General features: G+C 44.6%; 1 protein-coding gene across 1 annotated transcript; it reads left to right on the top strand.

Moving 5' to 3' along the window:
- Window positions 1–4,510: 4,510 nt before the first annotated feature.
- Window positions 4,511–25,558, top strand: CNN3 (calponin 3). The gene is made up of 7 exons (XM_061378872.1): window positions 4,511–4,682; window positions 20,410–20,531; window positions 20,958–21,024; window positions 22,231–22,368; window positions 22,934–23,050; window positions 23,776–23,922; window positions 24,448–25,558. The coding sequence occupies exons 1-7, from the start codon at window positions 4,626–4,628 to the stop codon at window positions 24,793–24,795; spliced, it is 996 nt and encodes a 331-aa protein (XP_061234856.1). The 5' UTR covers window positions 4,511–4,625; the 3' UTR covers window positions 24,796–25,558.
- Window positions 25,559–26,475: the final 917 nt, after the last annotated feature.

The following is a 26,475-nucleotide window of genomic DNA, read 5'->3' on the forward strand; positions in this document are numbered from 1 at the left end:
ACATCACTGTGGAATAAAAGTGATGGCTGTTAACATTCAGCTTTGTGACAAATGGAATCAAGCACTTCAGCACGAGCATGCTGGTGACACAGACTGCAAATGCCTTGGGTCTGATAGAGAAGTGAAGCCTACCAAAGAGGAGGCAGAAACGACTCTGTGACCTACCTGCTGCAAGCACTTGCTCTTACAAAGCACGAGGAAGAAAACGGTGAAGTATGTCAGGCATTTTGATTGCACAGCAAGCAATCTGAAGTCCTTTGTTGCCTTCTGCTTGTGGACTGGTTTTAGCAAGTTGAAAACCAACACCAGCAGCAATCCTTGCCCTGAGTCAGGGGGGCCAGGAGGGACACAGGACAATGCAGGTCCCTTGACACCGACCAGCTTGCACCCAAGTTATGCTTTTAGACTTTCCCATTGGCATTCATCTGTTTTGTAGCTGTATCCCACTGCTAAGAATTGCAACAATCACATCTTAAGGGAAGGTCATGAATCTCAAATAAGAATACAAAAGCACAAAGTCTGACTTTTATCAACAGTTACCACCACCAGCTAACAGAACAACCTTGATTGCAGTGAGAGGATGGAGGAGACACCAGTGTTGGAACTGATGAAGAAACAAGCACTGAGGTATTTTAACAATCTGAATATATTGTTTTGCATAAAGCTTAATCTCTCTTGATCCAAACATGTAGATAAGCCACTTCAGCAAGTTATTTTATCATGAATGTCGGTAACATTTCTGTTCATCAAAATGAGACACAAAGGGGAGGCTTTCCCCACAATAAGTCTTGGGCTGCCAGTCTTTAAACTGCCAACACTGATGCTTAAGCTGCCAAAATCAGGGACTTCCACCCCCCCACCCCCCCCCCCCCCCTTTCAGAGGAAGTCTGGGGCTCTGTTTCTTCCTTTCTGTGCTGCAGCGTTTTAGGTTTGGTTGGTCCTGTGCAATTCTGTGAGCATTTTGGCATTGTGTGCATCTCTGAAGACATCTCCATAAAAGGGAACTGACTCAAGCGTTATAGGGAAAACACAGAGCACAGATATCAGATGATAATTCCACCGAGGATGGCTTTGGCCCCAGGATTCAGTCTGTGGTATCTGTAAGAAGCCCATGCACTTCATTTTTCCAGATGTTGATTTTTAAGCCCAGCCTTTAAGATAGAATTAAGGACTGCCAAGGAAACGTTGCTTTCTGTAGTCTGGCGCAGAGGAAAGAGGAGTGGGCTACAAACACCTCAAAGCATCCATAATTGCTCTACAAGGCAAAAGCATCTCTCATGGGATGATGCTCTGTGAAAGCAGTTGAACGAACACAGCACATGTACAGCATGGTGTGCTTAATTAAAATACTAAGGGCAGCGCTGCATACCCCAAAACCTTCCAATTTCATGAGCACTATGAGCACAGCAGTGTTTAAGCAGATCATGGAGGTATTTATCAACAGATGTTACACAAACTTGCCTAGGACACTGAGTATTTAGAAGGAATCCTAACAAGTAAAAGACCAAGGACATTTCTGGGTACTGCTAAGGCTCTTCTCTGGAGTTCTCACCTTGCAGTTTCTATAGGGCTGCTGCACGCTGCTCTAACATTTGGTCTGAGCAGGCAGCAACCAGTGGGAAGAGGTAAGTCTTTCTGGAGATACAAGTTGTATTCATCCTATAGCTGTTCTAATAACTTTAGACACATGAAGTTAATTAGGCTGAAGCATTACTGAGTGTCACCAGCACCCTGGGACAGGCCATGTCACACCCCCAGCACTAACGAACACACTGATGTGAGACACGACGGCCTGGGAAGGACTCCCGCGGTTCAGGAGGATTGCAGAAGGGCTTAATTAGCTCCTTGCCTCTCACCGAAGTAAGCAGCACAGCCTCCTCCTTCCCTCACCAGGTCAGTGCTCACTAGTCCTCCCCCTCCTTGATCCTTAGAAGAAGACATAATCAGAAAGCTCAGAGTATCCTTCCCCTTCTCAAAGCACCAGGTTATTGGAAAGTGCTTTCTTCAGCAGCTTTCCCATCAGGTACCTGCAGGCCAGTGAGCTCCATCGATGGCAGCACAGGACCTACTCCTCACTAGTACCAAGCTGGCACAACTCCTCACTTCAGTTCCCTCCTGCACTCCAGTTCTGCCAAGCACTGTAGCTCCCACCCAGAAACCTACTCATCAAGGCAAAATCATCCACAACCACACACCCATGGGTGTATTTCTTCACCCCATGGCTGGTACCACCACCCTCCCCAGTTCAGAACCCCATTCCCCTCCTTCAGACCAGCCACCCCACTCAGCAAACCCTTCCTCCCTCCCTTACATATCACTCTTTGGAGCTCTACCTGGCAGATTACCTTCCTCTGTGGAGTTTAACTCTCCCAAAGAAACTTGCTCTGTCTCTCAGGGAAATCATCCTGCTCCTCTTCAGCTAAGCCAGCTGATTAAACCAAGGCCCTTTATTGGGATCAGATGGGTAGGGAGGAGATGATGATCCATCTCAGACATGGCTAGTCCCGACTCCATGTGTAGGGCTTACCATGTCTTCAATCATCAATACCCAGGATGGCTCCGACACAGAGTGGAACACAGAAATCTCAATGCCTGTTTGATAGTTTTCCATCAAGCCACATTAATTCTACAGATTACAGTGGAATTACACAAGGGATAATTTAGGCTTGGGGAGCTTAATGGGACTACACATATGCTTACAATAACTTATGTGCAAGAACGTTTGTGAGATTATGGTCTGTGTTTCCAAGAAAACAGACGTTGTCTTTTCCGAGCTCTTTTCCCCTTCGTTTCCAGCTGAAGTCATCAGCACATGTTTATGATATTACATGTGGTTGCTGAAGAAGTTATTACAATGGCACAAACAGGATTATCATTTCAGGTGGGGAATAATTCTCCTACAAATCCTCTTTCCATACAAACAGCTTTAGTAATAACCAATGCAGAAAAATAGGGCAAAGAGAAGGGATTTACAGACAATGAGCCAGATTGCCCGGTGTGTTCCAGCTGCTTTGTACTGCACTGATCGGGTCACATTTGCTTTGTGTTGCAAAACAGAATGTGTTTTTAACTGCACTCCAGTATTGCTCATCCAGCCTTTCCCTATGGGGTGTGAGCATGTTACCGTTCACAGAATAAATGCCAGCAATCAGCCCAAAAGACTGGGAGCTTCTTTACTGCATGTTCAGTATCAGCATAGAACCAACAAACAGTGTTTGTGCTCCCTAGAAATAACCCCTCCATGACTTATCTGAGGACAATTCAAACCCGATTGTCCAGCAACAAAATGCGATGCCCTGCTTTTGTCTGCTGCTAATCAGGGCCATTTCACTGCAAAAGTGGATGAAGCGTGATTTATGGAGCTCAGAAAAGCACACCAATGGTGAACGGCTACAGCTTCCCCAGCCACTGTGTATGATCAAGAGCATTAACAAATAAGGTCCTGATCCAACTTTCCTTAAGTCAGTGGAAACGTTTCCAAAGGCTTTGGAGGATGTTGGATCTAGCCCGAAATCATCGTTCTCTGAGGTCAGGAAAGAGGAGTTTATCCAATGTGGATGCCTGAAAACTAACGAGCTTTCATGATGTGTACATGAGCCGCCATTTCCCTCACCCCATCCTTCAGCTTCCTGCTGCTCTTGCACAGTTTCCTTTTCCCAACGGGCCATCCAGGCAGTTCTGTTTCCTTTAATTAGGAACAGCCCCGGCTGGTTTCGTTAGTGGCTGTGCAGCGGTTGGAGCCGAGCTGATGCACAGCATCACGGCACACAACCATCTCCTGTGATCCCTGGGGCTGCTACAGCCACCACAGGCCTTGGGAGAGAGCTCGGGTGGTTCCAGCTGGAGTCAGGAGCAGCCACTCCATCCAATGTCTGCTATGAGATGGAAGCACGGGCCTGTTGTTCCTGGGGGTACCACAGGCTGCTCCTTACCTCCGAGCAGCTGATCAGGTTCTGGTTATTAACTTCAAACCCGTAAAGATTTAACTGCATGTGAAAGGTTGCTTTGTGTGCCCAGGGCGATGCTAACACGCACGGACACACGGTGCTGTGGTTTCGGTCAGCACTCAATGAACCAAGTGTTGGATCTGTTCTGGCTTCCCATGGTCCACTGCTGGCAGCCAGAACCGGCTGGACCCGCTGTGATCCCACCGCTGTCTCCAACCTGAACCTCCGCTGTGTCAGTGTGAGCCCATCACCCCTTGTCCCACCGTTCCAGCCCTCACGGAGAGCCCTCTGCAGCACCCTGCCCAGCAGGAACACTCCATACAGGCCGCACGCTTCCCAGAGCCCGCGTTTCCCCCCGTTCCGTGCCATCTCCCATCCAGTTCCCTACGATCTAAGCTCTTAACGGCACCTCCCGCCCCGCTCAGCCCCGCACACAGCGCAGCGGCGCCGCCGGCCGCCCCTCAGGCCCCGCCGCAGCGGATTCCTCACCGCTGACGCGCCCCCGAGGCGCAGCGGGGCGGGGCGGGGCGGAGCGGAGCGCGCGGCCCGATTGGCGCGCGGGGCCGGGCCGCGAGGGAGGGACGAGAACTTTCGGCGGCCGCGGGCGGACTCAGCCTCAGCCCCCGGAGCCGGCAGCGCCCCGCGAGCAGCGCCCCTGGCAGCGGCGACACCGCGGCCATGACCCACTTCAACAAGGGGCCTTCCTACGGGCTCTCTGCCGAGGTCAAGAACAAGGTACGGGCCGGCCGCGCCGCGCGGGTGCAGCGGGGCTTTGTCTGCACGCACCGAGGGTTTCGCTGCCTTCGGCTCCGGGCAGGATCTTTGCCCGCCCGCGGAAGGCGGAGGGGGGGGGCACAGAGAGCGCGATCCGGCATCGCGGTGGCGGGGACGAGAGAGGTGTCAGCGCCGTCGCCATTCGCGCCTCGTCCCGCACATGCCCGCGGGGGGAAGCCGCGGTCCGCGGCGTCCCAATGGGCCCCGCGGGGTCCGAGCGCTCCGCTCCCGCTGGGGCCGGGGAGGATGAGCGGAGCGGAGTGGCGCGTTCCGGCCCCCCGCGCGGCGCATTCCAGCCGCATGACATCATGGGCACGGCGGCGCGCACAGGCCACGCATTGTCTGCCCGCCCCGCCCGCCCCGCGCGGGCACACAAAGGCGACTGCGGGGCCCTGGCCCGGCCCGGCCCTTGTTGCTCGGCAGGGGTTTGTCACGGTCACAGCACTGCGGTGCGGGTTAGAGCGGAGCGGAGCGGACCGAACCGGGCAGGAACCGAGCCCCTGCTGCCGGAGCGGTGCGCGCCTCATAGAATCCCAGACTGGTTCGGGTCGGAAGGGACCTTAAAGCTCATCCAGCTCCAAACTCCTGCCATTGGCAGGGACACCTTCCACTAGAGGATGTTGCTCCAAGCCCGTGTCCAACCCAGCCTTGAGCACTGCCAGGGATGGGGCAGACACAGCTTCTCTGGGCACCCTGTGCCATCGCCTCAGCACCCTCACAGGGAAAAGCTTCTACCTAAGAGCTCATCGCAGTCTCCCCTCTGGCAGGTTAAAGCCATCACCCCTTGTTCCATCGTTACAGTCCCTAATGAGGAGTCCATCTCCAGCATCCTTGTAGCCCCCTTCAGACACTGGAAGCTGCTCTGAGGTCTCCATGCAGCTTCTCTTCTCCAGGCTGAACAACCCCAGTGTTCTCAGCCTGTCTCCATACGGGAGCTTCTCCAGTGCCTTATCTTTGGTGCATTGTTCTGCTGAGCTGCTCTGATTTTCCTCACACTCTGTGGAACAGAGCCTGCTAGTGCTAGTGTCCTACCTGTTACCTTGCAGTGAACAAATACCCGGTAAGAGGAGAAACCTTTGCAATAAAAATGGCACTAGTAGACAGGTAGGGATAAGTTTCTCTATGCCTTTATTCTCAGGCATTTAATAACTGCTTATTTCACACCTCTCTGGCTTCAGGCTTCAGCAAATCCCCAAATCCTGTTTTACTTGTGGCTGAGCAGGAGGGGAGGAGAGTGGTTCACTTTAAACAGTGTCATGTATGCAGAAAGCCTGAAGTTGGTGTGCTGGAAACTTCCCAAAATAGATTCCTCTTTCCCCGTTACTGACTTCCTGTGGGGTTCTGCACCAGAATTTGGTGACATCATGGAACAAATGTCTTCCAGAGCGATTCCTTCCAGCATCTAAACTTGGTGATCTGTCTGCGCTGTCACAGTCTAAGAAACAGACAGTAAAACAGATGATGTGTGTTGTTGCATGTGAATTGCGAAGAACATACAGGCTTTTCTACCTGAAAAACCATTGACAGAATCCTGTAGGCTTAATAGCAATCCCTCCTATGGGGACAGGATGGGAAAAGTCCGTATTGTTCTCACCTTCCTTAGGGCCTCCTGAGAGGAACTGTTTCCGGCCCGTGCATTAGCAGAGGGTTTCAGACTGGTGTGTTACATACACATCTTTATGCAAAGGGCCTTCTGCTTGATGGTGCTGAGTGTCTGCTGTTCACTGACCTTCCCTGCTTGCTTCAAAGCAAATGTTGCAGAGGGGTGGATGTAGTGTGGCAGAACAGGTTTACTTGTGCAGCCTTACACAGTCCTTGAAAGTGTCAGTGCAGCGGAGCCGTAACAACACAATTCAAAGGCACCAGAGACAAATGAACTCATCTCCTTCAGGAAAAGGCCCTGAACCAAACCAGGCAAAGAAACAAAAGCAACCAACAATGAAACCAGCTTTGAACTTTTAGAATGCTGCTCCTGCTGTAAGAGCTCAAACTTCAAAGCAATTATGTTATAAATGGATACGCTGCATACCTCCAGTCTCATGTCTTGCAGCTAACTCTTGGGTAGTTAGGTTTCTGTTTCTCTGTATAGCTGAGGGTCACAGAATAATGTTTGTAGAGATCATGGATTCCTCTCTCCAGCTCCTTCCATCTTGTAAATACTTGAAGACCATCATCTGGTTTCCAGCTTGTTTTTGGTACTGATCTTAATCATACTTTATAAAGCCCTTTGTGCAAGTTGTTCTGTTAGACTTGGGTTTGGTTCGAATGTGGTGTCAGTGCGATGTTTGTAAGTAGTGGTGGCACTTCCTTGCTGGAATGCTGGGCAGTGTTAGATCCCTTGTCCCTAATGTGCAGCACTAATCCCCAAGCGGTGTTTCTGCTGCAGTGGACAAACGTGTTGATGGCTGTGCTGCCCGACAGCCCAACTGTGCTGGAGAGAAAAGCCCCTTTGGTTTGGTTGTTTCCTCATTTGGCATTGTATTGGTGTTCCAAGAGACCTTTTGTTTGCTGTGGTATTTGAGCAGATGTATGTAACACGTCATAGTGCTTTAGCAGAACTTGGTTTAATTGATGCTCAAGATCATATTGCTAAGCTCAAAATCTTGGTTTAGTTCTTTTGAGGCTCCTCCTCCTCTGTTTGCTTCCTCCCTCAGTTCACACCGATAAGGTCTGGTCTGCAGACCTCCTTGTCCTGCAAAGGAGGGATGACATCCGTGTGCTGGTTTCCAGCCGTAGGGGAACTCGCCTGCATGAGAAACGTGTAGGTAGTCAAAGTGGTGTAATCCCTTTGAAGCCGATTCCCTGTTTACTCGAGATCACAGAAGATACTTGATCCAAAACAAATATTCCATGTGGAGCCCTTGAAGCTGATGGAAATGGGTAGCTGCTTCTACGGGCAGTAAATCCTTTTCCGCAGCGCATGAGGTCTGTGTGGTTTGAGATGGTGATTCAGGTAGCTAAAGCTGTGTGCTGGTGTTCTCTTTGTCCCTGATGTACAACTGAGGTCGGTGAGAAATGAGCAGAAGCTTTTGCTTCATTGTCTTGCTGCGTGAGGTGTGGAGCAAAGCAAAATGCCAGCAGGAGAAGGAGAGGTTCCAGTTCATTCAGCTGCTTCCTGGTGACTCCACCCTTCCCATGGAAATGGTGCTTGTGTGGGACAGGCATTTATCTTCTCCCTCTCACATTTGATGCGCTGCCAGTTCCATCTCCATGTGAAAGGAAGGATGGGCAGAAAGACTTTGTACAGCATTTGGCTATGTCCTGCCTTAAGTGTCTGACCTTCCTGCTGAGCTGTGTCTCTGTCAGGAGGCTAGCAATGGTCAGTGCCATTTCCCTAACGTTTTAAAGGCCTGATGTGAGTGACGTCTGTCCTGAAGCTGCTGCCCTGAAAGGCCAAGTCCTGGCAGAATAGAAAAGGGAGGGAGCCACGTTTTGAACTGGAGGCTGTCGACAGATGAAGCCTGTAAACAAAACCCCTCCTGTTTTGCAACATTTCCTGCTCCCTCAAGGGCAAATACCCTTAATGAGAAAGAACTGAAACCTATGATGGATAATGCTGGCCAGGTGTGATCATTGTGTTCCTACTGGCACTGCCGAGGAGCCAGTTGTGGCTCTGGGTCCCGCTTGCCACAGGCCAAACAAACAGATCTGATAGCTTCGTCCAGAAATTCCTAGTGTGAATATTCTGGCTGGGAACCGGATTTGAATCATTCACTTGCAAGTTTGTAAATGAGTGATTTAATAGCGAGGTTTGGCTGCTTGTAGTTGGGCAGTTGGGCCCTCTCCTTCCTCTTCCTCACGCCTCTTTTCAGAACAGTAGTAATATACCCCCTTTCCTTCTTAAAATGTAACTGTTCCCAATACAGATTTGTTTAACACTTCCATACTTCCCATAGATTGTTGTCCTTTACCAAACCTTTAGGTTTGCTTACTAGATTTTATGAACCTGAGGTAAGAATGTTTGCTTCTGATCAAGTGAATTGCTGTTAATGTTGTCTGAATGATGTAATAAAAATGGAGCCTGTATTGGGTAAAGGCAATGAAAACTTAGGTTTTGAAAGCACTAGTGGATATCTTCTGTGACAATAACTGACAGCATGGAATCTCTGCATTCCCATTGTCTTGTTCATAGATGTCAATCAAAGATATTCCTTCCTTAAAAGCTATGCAGCCAAGTTCTGCCTTAAATCCAGGAGTTAAGTTTAAAATAAACTCAGCCTATGTGACCTTTTCCATGATACAGATCTTCAGTGTGTTGCAGGGAGAATAAATGAACAGCGTAACACGGTGGTGTTGTCAGAAGTATTGTAACAGAAACACATACACTGAAACTTCACAGAGGGAATGGCAGAAGGATTTTAGACACCAAGCATTCAACTTCAGTTTGCTTCAGTTCAAGAGCTGTGATCAACTAGCACACACCATGAAGTTAACATTTACTAGCCAAGTGGCAGTTTCAGTGTTTTATCTGGAATACACAGGGATGAATTAAGTAGTGAGTGAAAACTTCTGGTGTAGGTTTATTCAGGAAATCTAGCAACTGGATGCACAGAATGCATTCAGCATTAAAGTTCTTAAAGTAAAGTTTTGAAAACTGAGTTATGTCCAAACCGCATAAATGACAGCTGAGTAATTCCACAGCTGTACTTAGTCAGTGAATGTTTGGCACGATAATGACATGCACCACTTGAACCACGTTAGTGGTAAGAACAGTGAAAACTTGGGGGGTTTTGTCAGTCTTATGATGCTTTTTATTTCATATGTATCAGCAGCCAAATGACTGGAATTCTCCAGCTCACTTAGAGCATCCCTGTGGTGACAGACAATGCTAAACTTCAGTAACTTGGGTCCTGCCACACTCTTCCCTCCACTTCCAAGCCAGGCAGTGCTCCTCAGAACATGTTGCCACCTGAATTCATTTCCAACTCTATGGCTACTTCAATAGAAGTGTTAATACTAAGGCAGTAATAAGTAGCCCTACTGACATAAGGTACAAACCGATGGTGATAAAATCTGCAGCATTGAGTTGATGGTCCACATAGATGATAAATCTGTTTTTATGATAAGCAGGAGCAAGTAATGTGACATGGAAACATTTTCCTTGCCAGCAACTTGGTTATTAACACCCCTGCCACCTGCTTAAAGCCTCCTCTGTCTGTCAGCCAAGCAGTGCCCATTCTGCACACTTACATGTTGCCCATGGACAAAGATTGCCTTTGGGAGCCCACTGGGTAGACATACCCTGTATCAGTATCACTGGTTGGTAGCCCCAAGTAGGTGAGATGAAACAAACCTGTGCAAGCGGCTGCCCTTGTGGCAGTTGGCACTTGTAGCTGTGAAGCACTCCCACAGGAGGTAGTGATGTCTTCTTTGCACTGGCTTAAATCCCCAGCAACCCTTGAGATGCCATTGCCAAGTTAACAGTTGTCTTTAGAGTCCTCACATGTCCCAGAACTGTCCCTTACAGCAGTGCACAGCTGCTCTCGGACTGCGAGCCACATACCGCAGCCCTGCGCTAAGCCCTGTGTAAGGGGCATGATTCCCAGTTCTGTCTCTTGGCTCACACTGTTCCTTTAGGAGGAAGGTGGTGAATGGCATGGCACGGCAGGGATCAGCTGTCACTGCCTCATAACATCAGAGGTGGAGCACCAGATAAGTCTGCTCCTGTGCATGCACGAGGACAGCACAGATAGAGACTACCAGTGCTGCCGCCACCAGAAGTGAATTGAGAGCCTGGATGCTTGCTGTAAGTTTGTGTGTGATGTTTAACCTTAGGGAGCACACTGCATCTGCACTCCCAGATTTCACAGAATCCCAGACTGGTTTGGGTTGGAAGGGACCTTAAAGCTCATCCAGTTCCAACCCCTGCCACGGGCAGGGACACCTCACACTAGAGCAGGTTGCTCCAGACCCCTGTGTCCAACCTGGCCTTGAACACTGCCAGGGATGGGGCAGCCACAGCTTCTCTGGGCACCCTGTGCCAGCGCCTCAGCACCGTCAAAGGGAAGAGCTTCTGCCTTAGATCTAACCTGAACCTCCCCTGTTTCAGTTTGAACCCATCACCCCTTGTCCTATCGCTACAGTCCCTGATGAAGAGTCCCTCTCCAGCACACACTGGAAGCACTTGCAGTGAATCTGTTCCTGTATCACAGTGACCTTGTTTTGGTGGAGTAATAAACTTGTAGTAAAACTTTTAACTGGTGATAGAAAACTCGCTGAGGTTCACATTTAAGGCTGGGGGATAAGTATCAAGTCTTGTGTCCTTCACGTGCAAGCTCACAGTATACCTGCTATGGGCAGAACACCTCTGAAGAAAGCAAACGGAATCTGTCGGAGTCATGACTATTAAATGGCATTAGTAGTCTCAGAAAGGAGTGAGTTTAATTTGCATTGTGGTAATGCTTGTTTGAAATGTACAAATGAAGGTGCTTTTTGTATGGTTTCAGAGTCAGACTGAGTTTAAAATGTAGCGAAAAATACCTATTATATCCTGATTGCTGAGTCAATATCCTCAAGAGAGAGCTGGATGTGTACAGGCAGGATTGGGGGATAATGGCGAGTCACTGATAGGTGTTTTTTTTCTCCTCATACTAGCTTTTTCTGCAAGAACACGAATTTGGAGGCTTTTTCTTGCTGAACAAAATTTGCTTTGGAGAATAAAAGATAAAAACTTCTTTGTACTCCAGGTTGTAGCTTCTGTAACTACGTAACACCATATGCACTGTGCATCTGACACATCCTTTTAAGGCAAACTTTGTAGAGATTCCCATCCCCTATGGAACTGTACAGGAAAGGCCCTCAGTGAAAACGGGCTGGAGGCCAGGACACGTAGGGCAATTTGAAACAGATTTTTTCTAAGTGAGATCATGTGAAAATCCTTCTTTTCCCTTTAAGAGGGACTCTTTGGCTTAAAAATGTTTAGAATCAGATGCTTACAGAGAACAACTATTAACTGCTAGAGCTGTGTTCAGCAGCAGATGCTTTCTCTTGGGTAAATACTTCTGGTTGTGCAGTCATGCCTCAGAGTAACCGGTGTTGTGTCTTTAAAAAAAACCAAACACCCTCAACAAACCCTTTTTTGCTTCCCTTCTCCCCCCCTCCCTTAACCCAGTGCATAAGGAGTAGCTACTTAACCTTGTTTAGTAGATACTAGGAGGGGAGACATAATTAAACTTCCTGTTGGTTATATAAAGCCATCTTTTACCTGAAAGCAGATATGATTCTGGACATAAAAATTACAGAGGATGAAGGTGTTGGTCACACTGGAGGAGCTGGCAGTAAGAGAAGACCACTGCCGTGAGGCATGAAGTGCTGCTGTCACAGCTATGCTCCAGTGCCCTGCTGGGACTCTGGCCAAGCTGCCTTACCCAGTCCCAAGCATGCTTTAAGCCCTGGGAATCTGAACTTGCTCTAGTCACTGATCCTGGAAACTGGACTTTTAACCCTTCAGTGCCTTTGCTGCTTCCTCTCCAAGTCTTGACCTGGGCTTCTGGGGTCTAAATAGGACTTCTCTTGGGGACTTCAGGCAGGCATCCTTTTGGGTTGCAGAGTAATCCTTAAGAGGTGTGATGAACTGAAGTTGTATGTGGCTTGTGCAGGACTTGAATGCCAAGTCATTTCCTGAATTTGGACAAAAACTATTTCTGCAGCTCCTTGCTGTTCTGAAATGCTTTCATGAAGGTGGGATATGATCTACTACAAGCCCTAGCTGACTGAATTATAGATGGATTCTAAACAAGTCTTTCTATCCTGCTTTGCACAGGTAGGAAGAGTAAAACTCTAAAATACTACCATAAAACCTTATTTTGCTTTCCTGCTGACAAAGCTCTCCTGTTACATTGCTTTCCTGTCAGTATTTCCACTGATACAGCCTCTCATTTATAGACAGAGGGCATCATCTTAGCGTATTTGTTAGGTTTACTTAGGCTTTGCTTGAATAAGAGTAACTTCATGGAACAGTATTTTTCTGTTGTCCCTAATCAATTGTCTAAATGCTAGAAGCCCTCACAGCAAAACATAAAGCATAACAGGCACATACATTTGGTAAGGAATTGGTTATCTTCAGATGTCCATGGTGAAAGCCAGCTCTTACCTTGCTGATAACATTGGTCCCCCAAGAACATTTCCCATGTTGAGCATGGACAAAGCAGAAGTTAGAGCTCAGGTCAGTACACACCAAGTGGAAGAAAACACTGGAACAGGAGCTGCAATGCAGCTCCTGATGAGGTTCCCACCACCTGACCAACCTGAGCTGTCTCTCATTTGGTTAACTGCATAACTGTGTGTGAGATCAATTGAAGTCACCTGAGAGTCAATTCAATGTTAAGTCAACAAAGCATACGTAGTTCAGATACATATCTAGTGTTCTAAGACTAAATGTTCTTCGCTTATTTTTGCTGACATCATTGTACCAGTCATGTTCCAAAGAAGTAAAAAGCATAAGTAAGTTTCTAAGAAGATAAAAGACTCTTGCCTTTTTGCCATGGTCAGTCTTGATAGCATCCGTTATCATTGGTATGATAGTGAATGTTTGTGATATGGGAAGGTACATTGTCTTTGAAAGAATCTTAACAGGTTGTAATAAAGAACAAAAACTGTGAGATGAACCATCAGAGGTAAAGAACTGGCCTTTGAATGGATGGAAAAGAATTGGAACAAAACATATTAACAAAGCTAAAGTGCAGTCCTGGCACCTGAACATTTTGTTCTACAGAATAATAATGGAACCTTAAATAACCAAGGATTGGGACCTCTCTCATGTGTCACTTGCCATACAGCATTGCCCACACATACTGCTGCTCGTGTATTTCAAACCTGCAGTGAATTCAGGTTCCCACGGTAGTGAGACCAAAGCTTTGGGTGCAGTGTGTATCTGCATTGCCGACTCACCCCCGAGGTGAAAGAACAGCAAACTGTTGTTCCTGCTCATGCTTTATTGCTGGAAAACACTGGGTTAGAAGTTCTTACAGCATGTTTAATCAGAACCTCTTCTTTAGTTAGGCTGGCTTTTCTACTTGAACTGTAGTCCTTCCTTTTGTACTGATCATAAACTTCAGCATAGCAGGTTTAGGGCTTGATTTTACATAAGCTGCATTTTCATTAAAAAGATGGATAGTAAAAATTAAGTAAATGTTTTCTAGTTTGTTTATGGTCTTTGCTTTTTTCTTTAATATCACATTAATTATAGATCATATTATTTTTATAACTCTCTACGTGATGAAAGCACAGCCTGCCTGGGTGGCCATATCCAAAATATTTTGGGATGTTTCCTGGAACATAATCAACATTGTGCCTCACCTCCTGAACTTGAACTGGTCAGAAATACCCCTGGGAAGGGAGGGTGTAGGGTGGAGAGCAGGGCACAGCAGAAGCTGGTTGTTACGGTTCATTCTCTGTGCTGAATTCATGTTACCCATTCTTCTGATGAAGTTGGAAGACTCATCAACACCACTGGGCCTTGGGGGAGGACCCCAGAGTCACAGTGCAGTGTCCTTGTAACATGACATATTTTAAGAGCTTTTCTACTGGGGAGAAAAAAAAGTAAATGTGAAGTAATCTGTGATTTCCTGGCTTGCTATACTAGCAGTAAATTAGAAAAACATAGCAAGGTACAGTGCTCATTGATGTTACTGATTGTTTGCAGTCTCCATCTAGTCTTTGATAACTACCAGAGTTACATTAGAAGTCATCTCAGGAGATGCTTCTTGGATTACTCTTAGGAAAATCAGATTGTTTTCAGATTTGCTGTTAATGTAACAGATTGGGTTGTATCAACAGTGTCTTAGCTGAGGAGAAACTTCACATTCCAGTGCTTTTTCAAATGCAAACAGCAATGATTTCAAATAATAGGGAGTGAATATTACCAAAACCATGTTTTGCAAAGAAACTTAAACTGTTCAGCAATATGCAGACTAAAGATACGGTGCAAAGGGACTCAATAGCAGGAAGTACAGTTTATGGTGGCAGGACCAGAAGGTGCTACAGTGGAAGGTGAAAGCTGATGACTAAGGAGAACTGGAGTTTGAAGCCAGAAAACTGTGACTGTGACAAGAAACGATAAGAACAAGTAACATGAGGAAAACAGCAAGAACAGATTTGAAGGGGCGAGAGTGTTGTAGTAGTTGAGCTGCAGAGAAAGAGGGAACCAGCACTCAGTCCAAGCACAGGTGTGCAAGTTGTTGGTTCACTCCAAGGGAGAGATGGTAGCGTTTGCTTCTGGACTAGTTTGGAAGCTGTCACACAATCGGATCTGACGGCCAGGGAGTAGAACACTTAGTTCTTCCAGCTTGCTGATCTGGCAGCAACACCATGCACGACTACAGGTATCTCACTTGTACAATGACTTGGAAACTTTGAGGCATAGCTGTTCTTACTTCACAGAGTTTAAACTGGTACCCATGGGAAGGGTGCCAGGGATTTTGGACTGATGTGTATCCATCCCTCCTTTAAAGGTTGTAGCCTAAGTTTTGATTGACAGAGAAAATGGTGAGACATGGGCAAGTTACCAATTCTGCTGCACATAACAAAAAATACTCTTGAATACTGAGCAAAATGGATACAGCTGGAAAATCTCTGCTAAGTATCACAGTAGGATGTAGTGACACCTTTCAATATTAGTGTTAACACAGGGTGTCCTCTGCCTTTATAGAATGGTTAGGGTTGGAAAGGACCATAAGATCATTTAGCTCCATCTAGTTTCTATACAACAGCCCATAATGACAAGAAACAATATGTGTTCAGATACCAGGACATACTTAATGGTGGCTTTCAGTTTTTGAAGTAAAAAAAAAATAAAAACCATTTGGTTTTCATCTGGATTTTTACATTCCCATTACCTTTGGGATTCTCATGCACAAATAATGCCTCCTCTGACATCTGCTTGCTCAACATACGTGAAGTGAAGAGGGAATTTTAATTTGTCCTTCTGATGAAGGGTCACCGGGTTGGATTTGTGCTCTAGAACAGCAGGTGAAGAATGGGATGGGGAACTCAGGTGCCAAGAGCTGGAATTCTGGATCATTTGGGACTGGCCGTATAGTCTGCCGTCATTCCCACTTCTGAGGAATAAGCGCTTCCACAAGCTCCCGCCTTGAGAGCAGAAGGTCCTTCATCTTTACTCACGCTGCTATAAAGCCTTAAAAAAAGGAAGGAGAAAGATCTCATTGCAAACTAGTGCCAAGCAAGCAGTAAAGAAATATCAGTGTTAGTATCTTTGGCATCTGCAAGACCAGTCACTCCTGAGGGTGGTACTTATTTCAGTGCAAAGAACATTTCGTAGTTACCACTGAAACCATAAAAACTCAGTTTCACTCAGATAATTCTGGCTTCATAAAAAGTGAAAAGTTGACAAAGGAACAGATAGCTCCTTAAAACATAAACTGCAACTTCAGGCCTAGAGAGCTGGAGTTCCCAGCTCTTAAGCTTTCTCAGTCTTTTTTGACTGCAGTTAGCTATTTTGTGTCACTGTAAGCGAGGACATGGTCCGCACCAAATCTCTCCCTGTGGAGAATAGGTTTTGTTGACAAATGCTGTTTCTGTGATTGAGTTGTTCGCTGCCGTTGACAAGCACATGCTTTTATTGTTGAACCTTTTGACTTGTTAGTCCCAGTGACTTGTAGAGAGCTGTGCAGCGCGCTGAAGTGCTTCCTTGAGATACTGTTACAGGATTTTTCCAGAGTAGCAGCAATACAGACAGCTGAACTCTTAAACTGGAGATTTGGCATATGCATAGCCCTTGGTGGATAGTGTGTACTGTGTAATTTGGAAAAGATTAGTATGAAAGGACAATTGAAAGTTCGTATGATATCATTTATGGTGTGAAATGCTGGTTAACATCATCACTCAAACTTAACATTCTACAGGCACACTGAGTAACTTCAAGGGACACAGACAGAGAATTAAAGTTGGCCAACAAAACTTCATTTCTGTCCAGGAATCTATATACTCGATAAAAAGAGTGGTGACTGCTGTTCTTGTACTACAGATGGAGGGAGGGTTTTTACACTGTAAGAGGTCCCAAACAGCAAAGTTCTGCCTGAACAGAATAAGTTGGGAGAACTGGGTGTGAGGTTGCCAGAGGAATCAAGTTTAATCCCAAGGACTCTAGCCTGAGGCATACATTGTCATAAATGGATGTGTATCAGCTTCTAATAGCAAGTAACACCTGCTTGTTTCCTCCCACAACCCGAGATCACCAATACTTTTGACCACTTGTATAAACTATAGTTTCCTTTCAGATGTGTTCTTAACACTTAAATCTACATCTCTGAAGCAAGAAGAGTAGCATTTACAACTTTGTGTATCTCTCAAGATTTGTCAGAACAAAAATAAAGGAATTAACAGTTGGCTTCCTGCTGTCTGGGTTTAAACTTCTATAACATCTTTATATCCATGGCTACCATTGAATCTTTTCTGCACCGTCCCAAAACAGTAGCTTTTGTCATGGCAGGGATGATGTATACTTTGAACGAAGCTGCTCAGCTACTGCTTTCATCTCTAGTACACGGTGTTTTCTTTTGCAGTGGAGTTGGAAGATTTAAGTGTCTTACATGAAAGTTCAGTGCTTAAAAAGGATCAGATCTAATACTACTAATCAGATAATACTAGTCAGCATATTGATTAGGAGTAATAGAAAAAGCCTAAATTGTTTTCATTTATAGCAAAACTTCCCGCTCTCTCTCATAGCTCGTGCCCCTTGCCTTTGAATCAATCAAAGGAAAACTGGAGCAACTCTGACAGACACGTGGAAAATCTGGAGTATTCACTAGCAGTTTTACATAACTTCTGCTTCTGCCATAGGGAGTAAAAGAGCCAAGAATCCAGAGTAAGCAGAATGCCTGGCTTCTGGTAGTACCTGACCTGTCCCTCTCCCTGTTTAACCCCTTCATTGTCACGTTTAAATCCAAACCCTGAAGTTCCCATGTCTGTAGCTTTTCAAAGTGTAGCTCTCAAACTACCACCACTCCTCACTATTTGTAACCTAACTCCCCACCAGTTCAAAAACCAGGACAAAATGTATACCATATTTAAGCCAGACAGTACAGGAATGAAGGCAGTTCTGAAAACCAGCACATTGAATAGCAATGCTTTTAGTGACAGTAAGACAAGTTTCCACACATCTATAAGCATTTTCTGTTTCCTATCTCTAGATAGGCATTGTAGTGATACTCTGAGACAATTAAAACCCTCTTGAAAAGCTCAAGATTCGAACACATGGTGAAGTACTCCAACATCAAGTAAATATTTTTCAGAAGGGATAAAATTCCATCTGATTACTTGTACGTTCCCCAAGCAATGGGGGCTGCAATTTAGTACGCAGCTCAGTTGTAGTCTCACCTATGGAATGCACTTAGCAGCAAATAAGGGAAATCTTTGACATTTTTTTTCCTTTATATGCTTGCCAAAAAAGATTAAGCCAGGCACACTTGCACAAGCCTTTAGGGTTCTCACTCCTACTAGCTTCTGCAGTTACTCTTCTAATATGAGGAGGGAGGTGATTGATCTTTAAACGTGTCTTTTGGTGGCATGATCACAGACCTGATTTCCTTTTAACCAAAAAAAGTGATTACCAGTACTTAAAAATAAATGAAGTTGTAGAAAACCAATTCCAGCTGCAGGATGGCTCAGCTGTGACTGAGCCTGGTCTCGAAGCTGCACCAAACCAGAAACTGCCTGAATTTCCAGAAAGCATAACGTACATTACATTTGTAACTAAGAATTGCAGGAGAGATCGGTTTAACCCCCTCCCTGTACCCACATGCATGTTAGAATAGCAATTTCAATGTACTACAAACTGCCAGCATACAAATGACCAGCCCAAATTGTCTTCTGTCTTCTAACTGGAATGTAAGAGCATGCCAGGTTCTGGCCTTTCTACAAATCCTCTTTCTTCTTTTGAACTAGAGTACAGAAATACGTTATCTACTGTATGTCCTGTCTGTGCACCCAATTTAAGATGTTGTGGGTAAACTCTGTCAGGTCTCTCTGTAGGTTCTCTAATGCATAAGAGTGTGATGCTATGGTTCAGTCTGAAAGGGATGCTTTGGGATCTTTCTCTTTTGCAAAATAACAACTGACTCGGTTATGGCCAAGACTGCTTCTCTGCTGTAACCCTGAACTAGCTCATCAAGTTCTGCAGATGTTCCTGGGGAGACAGACTACGGTTGGGATCACGTAAGGAAATACAGATAGCCATGAAAAGTAGTTTGTAAGCTAATCACCAGGTTAGCAAGGAGAAGGATAACCAGCTTCCTCATACACCAGTTTTGTTAACCTTTCTGGTAGCCCCTCAGTAAAGGGACTGCCCATCCTTTACTGGCATCAACATCACTATAAATGAAGAATATGGTAGTTGTCATCTTGTGCAGAATATTGCACAACATTTTTAGCTTTATTAAGATCTGAGTAAGGGAATGGGTTAGTCCATTATCCTGATCTGTAAGTAAGGCACTACAGCACCACTATTACAAATAGTCTAAGGAAAATAAGTATTACTTAGGCAAGTTTCTGAAGTAAAGCCAGAGTTACTGGAATTTTCCATTCCCTTTAGCAGAAAAATAGAGAACAGAATACTGTAATTTTCTGTTTGGTCAGTTTGGAGTTGGGGATTACTAACACGAGCCAAGATGTAGCAATTGTCTCTACCCGAGTCCTTCAGAGTGGTTGGAATTCTAATCTGCAGTATAAATAGCTGCTAATAATCTGCCCGTTCTGGGCTTAAATCTACGACTGTATGTAAAAACTCTGAAATGTACATTTTTATCTGAATGTGAACAGATTTACATGAGTTTCTGGTAGGAATTTGTAAGCAGCTGATGGGACTCGAGCTGGTTTTCCATTAGTTACATGTTCTGTGTTTACCTATCAGGTTTTGCCTGTCTTACAAAGGTGGAAAAGTGTTGCCAACCTCTGCACTAGATGAGGTTCTTTATGCCATAAAATCTTGGGTTCAGATCACTTGTTTTGATTTGCAGACAAAGTAGCAATGCTTTCAGGGATAGAATTCTTACTTGCCAATAGTGAAAAGCATTGCAAAAATAAGAGGTTTAGGCTGAAGGAAGCTTGAGCTCCTTCACAGTGTCTGCAGAGGAGGGGAACAAGGGCAGAGAGTGGAGCACAGACCCCCTTAGCTGCTAGCATTCAACTTCACTGGTTTTAAGCATTCCATTCACATGGATTGATTTCTAGTGATTGACACACTGAGTAGTGCAGTCTGAACACCTGGAAAAGGAGTTTTTAAGTCATCTTGCTAACAGCTCTGGGCCTCTGTTTGATGCCTTTAACTTCAAAAACCATTGCAGGTTTTCTCTCTTTTCAATTAAGACATGAGATCACAGTTTATTCCATCAGAGTCTTCCAGCCAGGCCAAAGAAAAGAGAAATAGCAGGCATACCAAAGCTGGAGTTTCAAAAAGCCACACACAAACCTAGAATCCTCAGCAAGATAACTCTGAATGTTGTAGCAACAAGGGGAAAACTTACTTGGTCGTCTCCATTAAGTATAATCTAGCTGAAAAGGGAAAAACACCCATCCTGTGATAATCTTCAGATGAAGAACTTCAAACCTATCATCTGGAAGTTCCCGTGTAGAAATCTACATCTGAGCAGCAGTACTGCTGGCATGGCAGTTCAGATTTCTTGTGGTTGCAGTCTTCCCTTGTGAAGTAACTTTATGACTGCTTGTGTTACAGATTGCCCTGAAGTATGACCCTCAGATAGAAGAAGATCTGCGGAACTGGATAGAAGAGGTGACTGGGCTGAGCATTGGTGCAAACTTTCAACTGGGATTAAAAGATGGCATCATCTTATGCGAGTAAGCATCTAAGTAACCTTGTCTTTAGCAGTTTTCTACTTTTGAGAAACTAAGAAGGGACTTTCTGAAGACTCCCCTTCAAACACATCAACAACAATAGTCAAAAGACAGATGACAGTAGGGTGGGAGACAGCTGTGGATAAATGAAAACTTAAATCTCCTTTATATTTCGCAAAGATCTCTTAAATATTCCTAAATTTAACAGTGAAGCTCTTTCTATAATAACCAAATGGCACACAGAAATTCTTACAGTCTATGAGAGCTGAGATCTGAGCTAGACACTCGGTATAAACCAAGAAATTAACCATTTTGATGAAACTAATGCAACTAATAAAGCATGAGTGAAAATACTACATGATGCCTGCAACAGATGGTATAAGGATGAGATTTATTGTTTAAGCATTTCCCTTTTTTTCACCTCCCCAGGCTTATAAATAAGCTGCAGCCAGGATCAGTGAAGAAAATTAATCAATCAAAACTAAATTGGCACCAGGTAAACCAAAAAAAACCCCCCCAAAACTACACCTCTAACACCTCCAATCCCCAAACAGTTCTTTTGCTCTGTATTAACAAATCTGCTGTGAATATGGTACACCTTCAATCTTAATAGCACTGAGTTTTGTGTGATACATACGCAACAGCTGAGGACACAGCATACATGAACAGCATTTAACAGAAAACAACTGCAGCTGAGATGGCTCCTAAATGGCAGTTGAGTGCATATTTAATAGTAGTGTAGCTACTGTTAGGTGAGTAGTAGCTGTTAGGTGAAATTCCAGATGGAAGAAGAATGTAGAGCCCTATAGCAAGGACTTTTTCCAAGTTTAAAACAAACAAACACAAAAAAAAACCCAAACAAAAACCCCACCAAACCAACTGTTAAATACTGAATTAAACAACAGCTGGGAGGGGAAGTCTCAGAAGAAATGGTTGTGTAACAGAAAACAATATGGTGCAGACTGCAGTCTTTTATTTCAGTGTATCCAGATTTGATTTCTTCTGAGTGCTCTACCCAGCACTTTCCCCTAGCTGAGGGATTATCAAAGAAGGCAACATGCATTTAGAACAAGCACTGGAAGGGTTGCTGGTTAGAGCTGACTGCCTTTACTGCTGCTGGGACTAGCTTGATACTGCTGTGTCAGCCTCTTGGTTTTATTGGCATTGAATCCTATTAAATATGGTGGAGGATTTCTATATTTTTAACACCTCTTAAGACCTCAGAAGGAAAGGTGGGCTTCAATCCTTACTCCTTGTACTCCATATGTTCCTTTCCAGTTTCTGTGGTGCACAGTGCTAAAACTGCTAATAAACCCCCAAAGCTTAGTCGAATGTGTTCCAGGAGGTCAGCGAGATAATACCTTCAAACCAAGTGAAAAGCTCTTACTATCCGCATAGTTATGTTTTTGTTTTACTCAGAATTATCAATTGCTGAAGTCAGACAGCATGTCAGATTTTCCAGTTTAAAGCAGGTTTTCCATTAGGATTTCTCTTGGAAGAGACACAGTTGAGGCTGTTTTGTCTAACCAAGTATGTGATACTCATTAGAGTAGGCTAGATAAAGGCTCAGATTGATTTCTGAAGTCAGTGCTAAAACAAGACTTCCCACTAGTCACTCTTAAACTAACATCAGAAAGCTTTAAAATTCCTTAGTTTCTGAATTGAGCACTGAGTAGAAAACTGGCTTTATGTTTCTGTTTAGCTGGAGAACATTGGGAATTTTATCAAAGCCATCCAAGTCTACGGCATGAAGCCACATGATATTTTTGAAGCAAATGATCTTTTTGAAAATGGAAATATGACTCAAGTACAGACTACTCTGGTGGCACTAGCAGGTTTGGTAAGTACTTGTACCCATGGAATTGCCACACATCCACATGCCGGTCCAGATGCACCCTTACCATACATGTAAATAGGAAAAGCAGCACGCAGCCTGTCACAAGGGGCTAGATCATAGAATAGGTTGGGAGAGACTCATCCAGCTCCAACCCCCTGCCATGGACAGGGACACTTCACACTAGAGCAGGTTGCTCCAAGCCCCTGTGTCCAACCTGGCCTTGAACACTGCCAGGGATGGGGCAGCCACAGCTTCTCTGAGCACCCTGTGCAGATGACTTGACTGCATATGGTCTTGCTCTGGAGCTGCGTGTGCACACACAGAAATGGGAAGGCTCACAGGAGAACACTAATCCCTGCAGAATATCCTTCTGACAAGATGCTTGGGTAGCTTTGGAGTGCCGCTGTCAAATGGCACAGGGATTGCTATCTCACCCCTGACAACAGAGCCTCATTTGTGATAAGTCTGCTTGTGGCATCAGTTGAGAGCCCAGGGTCAGGGCAGTAACAGCCTGACAGAAAATACACTCTAAACACTGAATACTCTTATTTTCCCTCTCCTTAAACAGGCAAAAACTAAAGGTTTTCATACTACAATTGATATTGGTGTCAAATACGCAGAGAAACAAGCACGAAGTTTTGATGCAGGAAAACTAAAGGCTGGTCAGAGTGTAATTGGCCTGCAGGTAAGTTTGAAATTCAAGCTTGCAAGTTAAATCTGTTACAGTTGAGAACAACTTTCTTGCTTTGATTAACTGACCTATTGTTTATGCCAGACCAGCTGCAGAATCACAACATATTCTTATCATGGAAGGAAGTCTGAGCTTCTAGCTCTTGTAAGCCATTGATTGGCTTTAGAAGCTCAGGTGACTTCCTGGAAGGTTTTCTATTTTAGATCTGCAGTAAGAGTGATAAGGAGGAAGGGGACAGCTAATGTTAGCAGTGTCTTCTCTGTCCTCTGAAGTGGTATTAAAGGATTCTTTGGCTAGCTAAAGCTCCTTATATGGTAGAAACTTTTCCTCTCCCCTTCCCTTAATAGTTATAAAACCCAAAATAACTAGCATAAAATCTTAAAATGCCTGTGGTAGAGAAGTTGTGGCAGTGCAGTTGAATCATCACTGGCCAAGGGCAAGGGTAATGGTTGCATTTTGATGCATACGTCCATCCTAATTGCAGTGCAGTTGGGCAAATGCCAGTGACTGAATTGCCTTGGGATGGGAGTTGCCTTTGGTATGCTTTTGAAGCTCAGTATGGGGACAAGGTAATTTATTACAGGTAGTGGTCAAGCTACACGAGGAAAGCATACACTGTAATTGCTTCTTCCTCAGCCATCAGTTACCAACCAGCTTTGTTTCCTTCGAATGTGCTTGCTGTACAAATAAAAATCCACCTCTTCCTTCCCCCACTAAAGATGGGCACTAACAAGTGTGCCAGCCAGGCAGGCATGACTGCTTACGGAACTAGAAGACACCTCTATGATCCAAAAATGCAAACTGATAAGCCCTTTGACCAGACAACAATTAGCCTACAGATGGGCACTAACAAAGGAGCCAGTCAGGTAAGCAGGACCGTGTGCAACACTTGTAGAGCGGATACAACACTCGACCTGGGAGGCCCCAGTGGGATCGGAGGGTTTGGGTTATGTTCAGTAGCAGAGCCTAACTGGCAGCAGTGAGAGGGGACACTTCAGCTGTGCTTTTATGCAGTAACTGAAGAACTTGAATTTCTTATCAGTAACGAGTGTGTTCTGTGCTAAGTGTCTTGAAGTGTAAAACCGACCCTGATGCTTCTAGGATTCCCATCTGGCTGCCATACTAGAAGAAAACAGTAACTTCATTTCAAGTACTAACTAGACACAGGCAAAAAAAAGACACTGCTTCCTGGGTGCTACCCCAATCCAAACACTTAGTATGCTCTTTCCAAAATGGAACATAAACTGGCGCTTTCTGCAAAGACTTTAACTCTGTGACTTATGTATGAGTGAACACTCATGCTTCCAATAAGGCGTATTAGTTGTAATCATAAATGTAGTAATTGCAGCTCTTGACCTTCTGACTGAACCTCTCCAACCCTGTTTTATTAGGCTGGTATGCTGGCGCCAGGTACCAGGAGAGACATCTACGATCAGAAGCACATATTGCAACCTCTGGATAATGCAACTATTTCATTACAAATGGGCACCAACAAAGTGGCTTCACAGAAGGGAATGAGTGTGTATGGGCTTGGACGGCAAGTGTATGACCCCAAGTACTGTGCTGCACCAACAGAGCCTGTCATTCATAACGGCAGCCTAGGAACAGGAACGAACGGGTCAGAAATCAGCGATAGCGATTATCAGGCAGAATACCCAGATGACTATCACGGAGAGTACCAAGATGACTATCAAAGAGATTACCATGGTCAGTACAGCGACCAGGGCATTGATTATTAGCTTGGCATCAGAAGTTCAGTATTAGTCCATTATTTTATTCAGTAAGAACGAAACTAGCCTTGTGGAATTGTTACCTGTCTTTCCTACACACTATACTTAATGTACCTGAAGAAATACTGCCTTACATACATTCCTATTTCCTTTCTCTGCCCTTTCCCTGTCTAGTTGCCTTTAGTGCTGTAACAGTTATAGGCTACAGCATAAACAGTAACTGCATATGAAGTAAAAGGAATACTGTGAAAGGGGGAGTGCTCTTGTACAGCCAGGTTGTCTAATAAGGAGCTATGCATTTTTACAATCTCAAACAGGTATTTACCTACCACAATAAGCCTTCATTTGACATATTTACAGCTTTTCTATTTTCCAGATGAGAGAAAAGAATTCCATGCTTAGAGTTAAATGTGGTCTTTGCCAATTAAATCTAAGACATCACATTAGTGATTTTAATATCATTACTATGTTTCTTAGGTATTGTTTGCTAATGGTAAGTCCTGCATTTAGACGTAAAGTGTGCATTTGTGATTGCGTATTCATTCCATTATCAACACTGACCAAACTTAGAAATAGTTGTCTTACTAAAAAGGGAGCTTGTACAAAGTCTTGAGCCAACAAGAGTCCCATGATTGATGGTGCACTTACCTTTTATTGTGCCATAATATATCCATGTAGAAATGCTTTTTCTTCCTTGAACTGTATTTATTGCCACACTTCTCAAACTGATCCCAGTGTATTTTTATAAATAAATATTTTTTTCTTAAAGGTATGTAGAAGATCCTGTCTCATTTGTTAATGCTGCAGCTCTTAAAGATTAGATGCCACAAACATTATTCCCAAATCAGCATCGCCTTTGCCTGTGTGAAGGGTAATGCAGAACTGCTGTCTGTCACAGGTCAGGTTCTTTCTTTTCCACAGGATTTTATGCAACAGCCTTGTAAAAATCCCCTGGGAGTGAGTGACAGTGACTCCACAGGAAAGGAATGTAGCTCCTTCACAGCTGGGTTCACTTCCCCTCTACAGACCAGAGATCCTTCACTGTTCACTAAACCCTTGCCTTTTGCTCAAGGCAAATGAGGAACTGCACATAGTTAATGCTGCCTTTGCTTCAGCCTATAGCCTTCACACTATCACCTGGAGAACTCAAAACACTCTTGCTTTAGAGTATGGAAAGAGATGTCCCAATCTTTGTGCCTGCTGCTCTGCAGTCAGAGTTCTTTAGTTACCAGTAGCAGAGCTTTGTTCTTACATGGAAAATGCTTTCTTCCTCATTGTGGAGTGCAGACAGCCTGTACTAACCTGAGTTGGTTTTAACAGGAGTGGGGGCTACTGTTGCTGATCATAACTTCTGTAAGAAAGTTGAAGGTGTTTTAAAAGTAGGTACAGGTTAAATTTACATTCACATATAAAATGTTTTGTATTTTCAAGTTCTGGACTCATGAAGGATTCTTCCCTCAAGAGTAGAAGTTGTTTCTGCTTTGTTCCATCAGTTTCTGTTATCTGTGGGTGTGATGTGGTGACCTGACTTTCAACTGACCTCTTTGTTTAATAAAGACTTAAGCTTATTTATTTCACAGAATTGGAAAGGACGTCTAGAGATCACTGGTCCAAGCCCTGCATTTGAGGCAAGAGAATTAGTGCCAGAATGCCTGTTCACACCTGCTCTTCCTGAACTATACCATTTCA

Source organism: Neopsephotus bourkii, unplaced genomic scaffold (genome assembly GCF_033783945.1).
Source record: "Neopsephotus bourkii isolate Nb327-2 ecotype Australia unplaced genomic scaffold, CSIRO-AGI_Nbou_v1 NB_1768, whole genome shotgun sequence".
NCBI classification, from domain to species: domain Eukaryota; kingdom Metazoa; phylum Chordata; class Aves; order Psittaciformes; family Psittacidae; genus Neopsephotus; species Neopsephotus bourkii.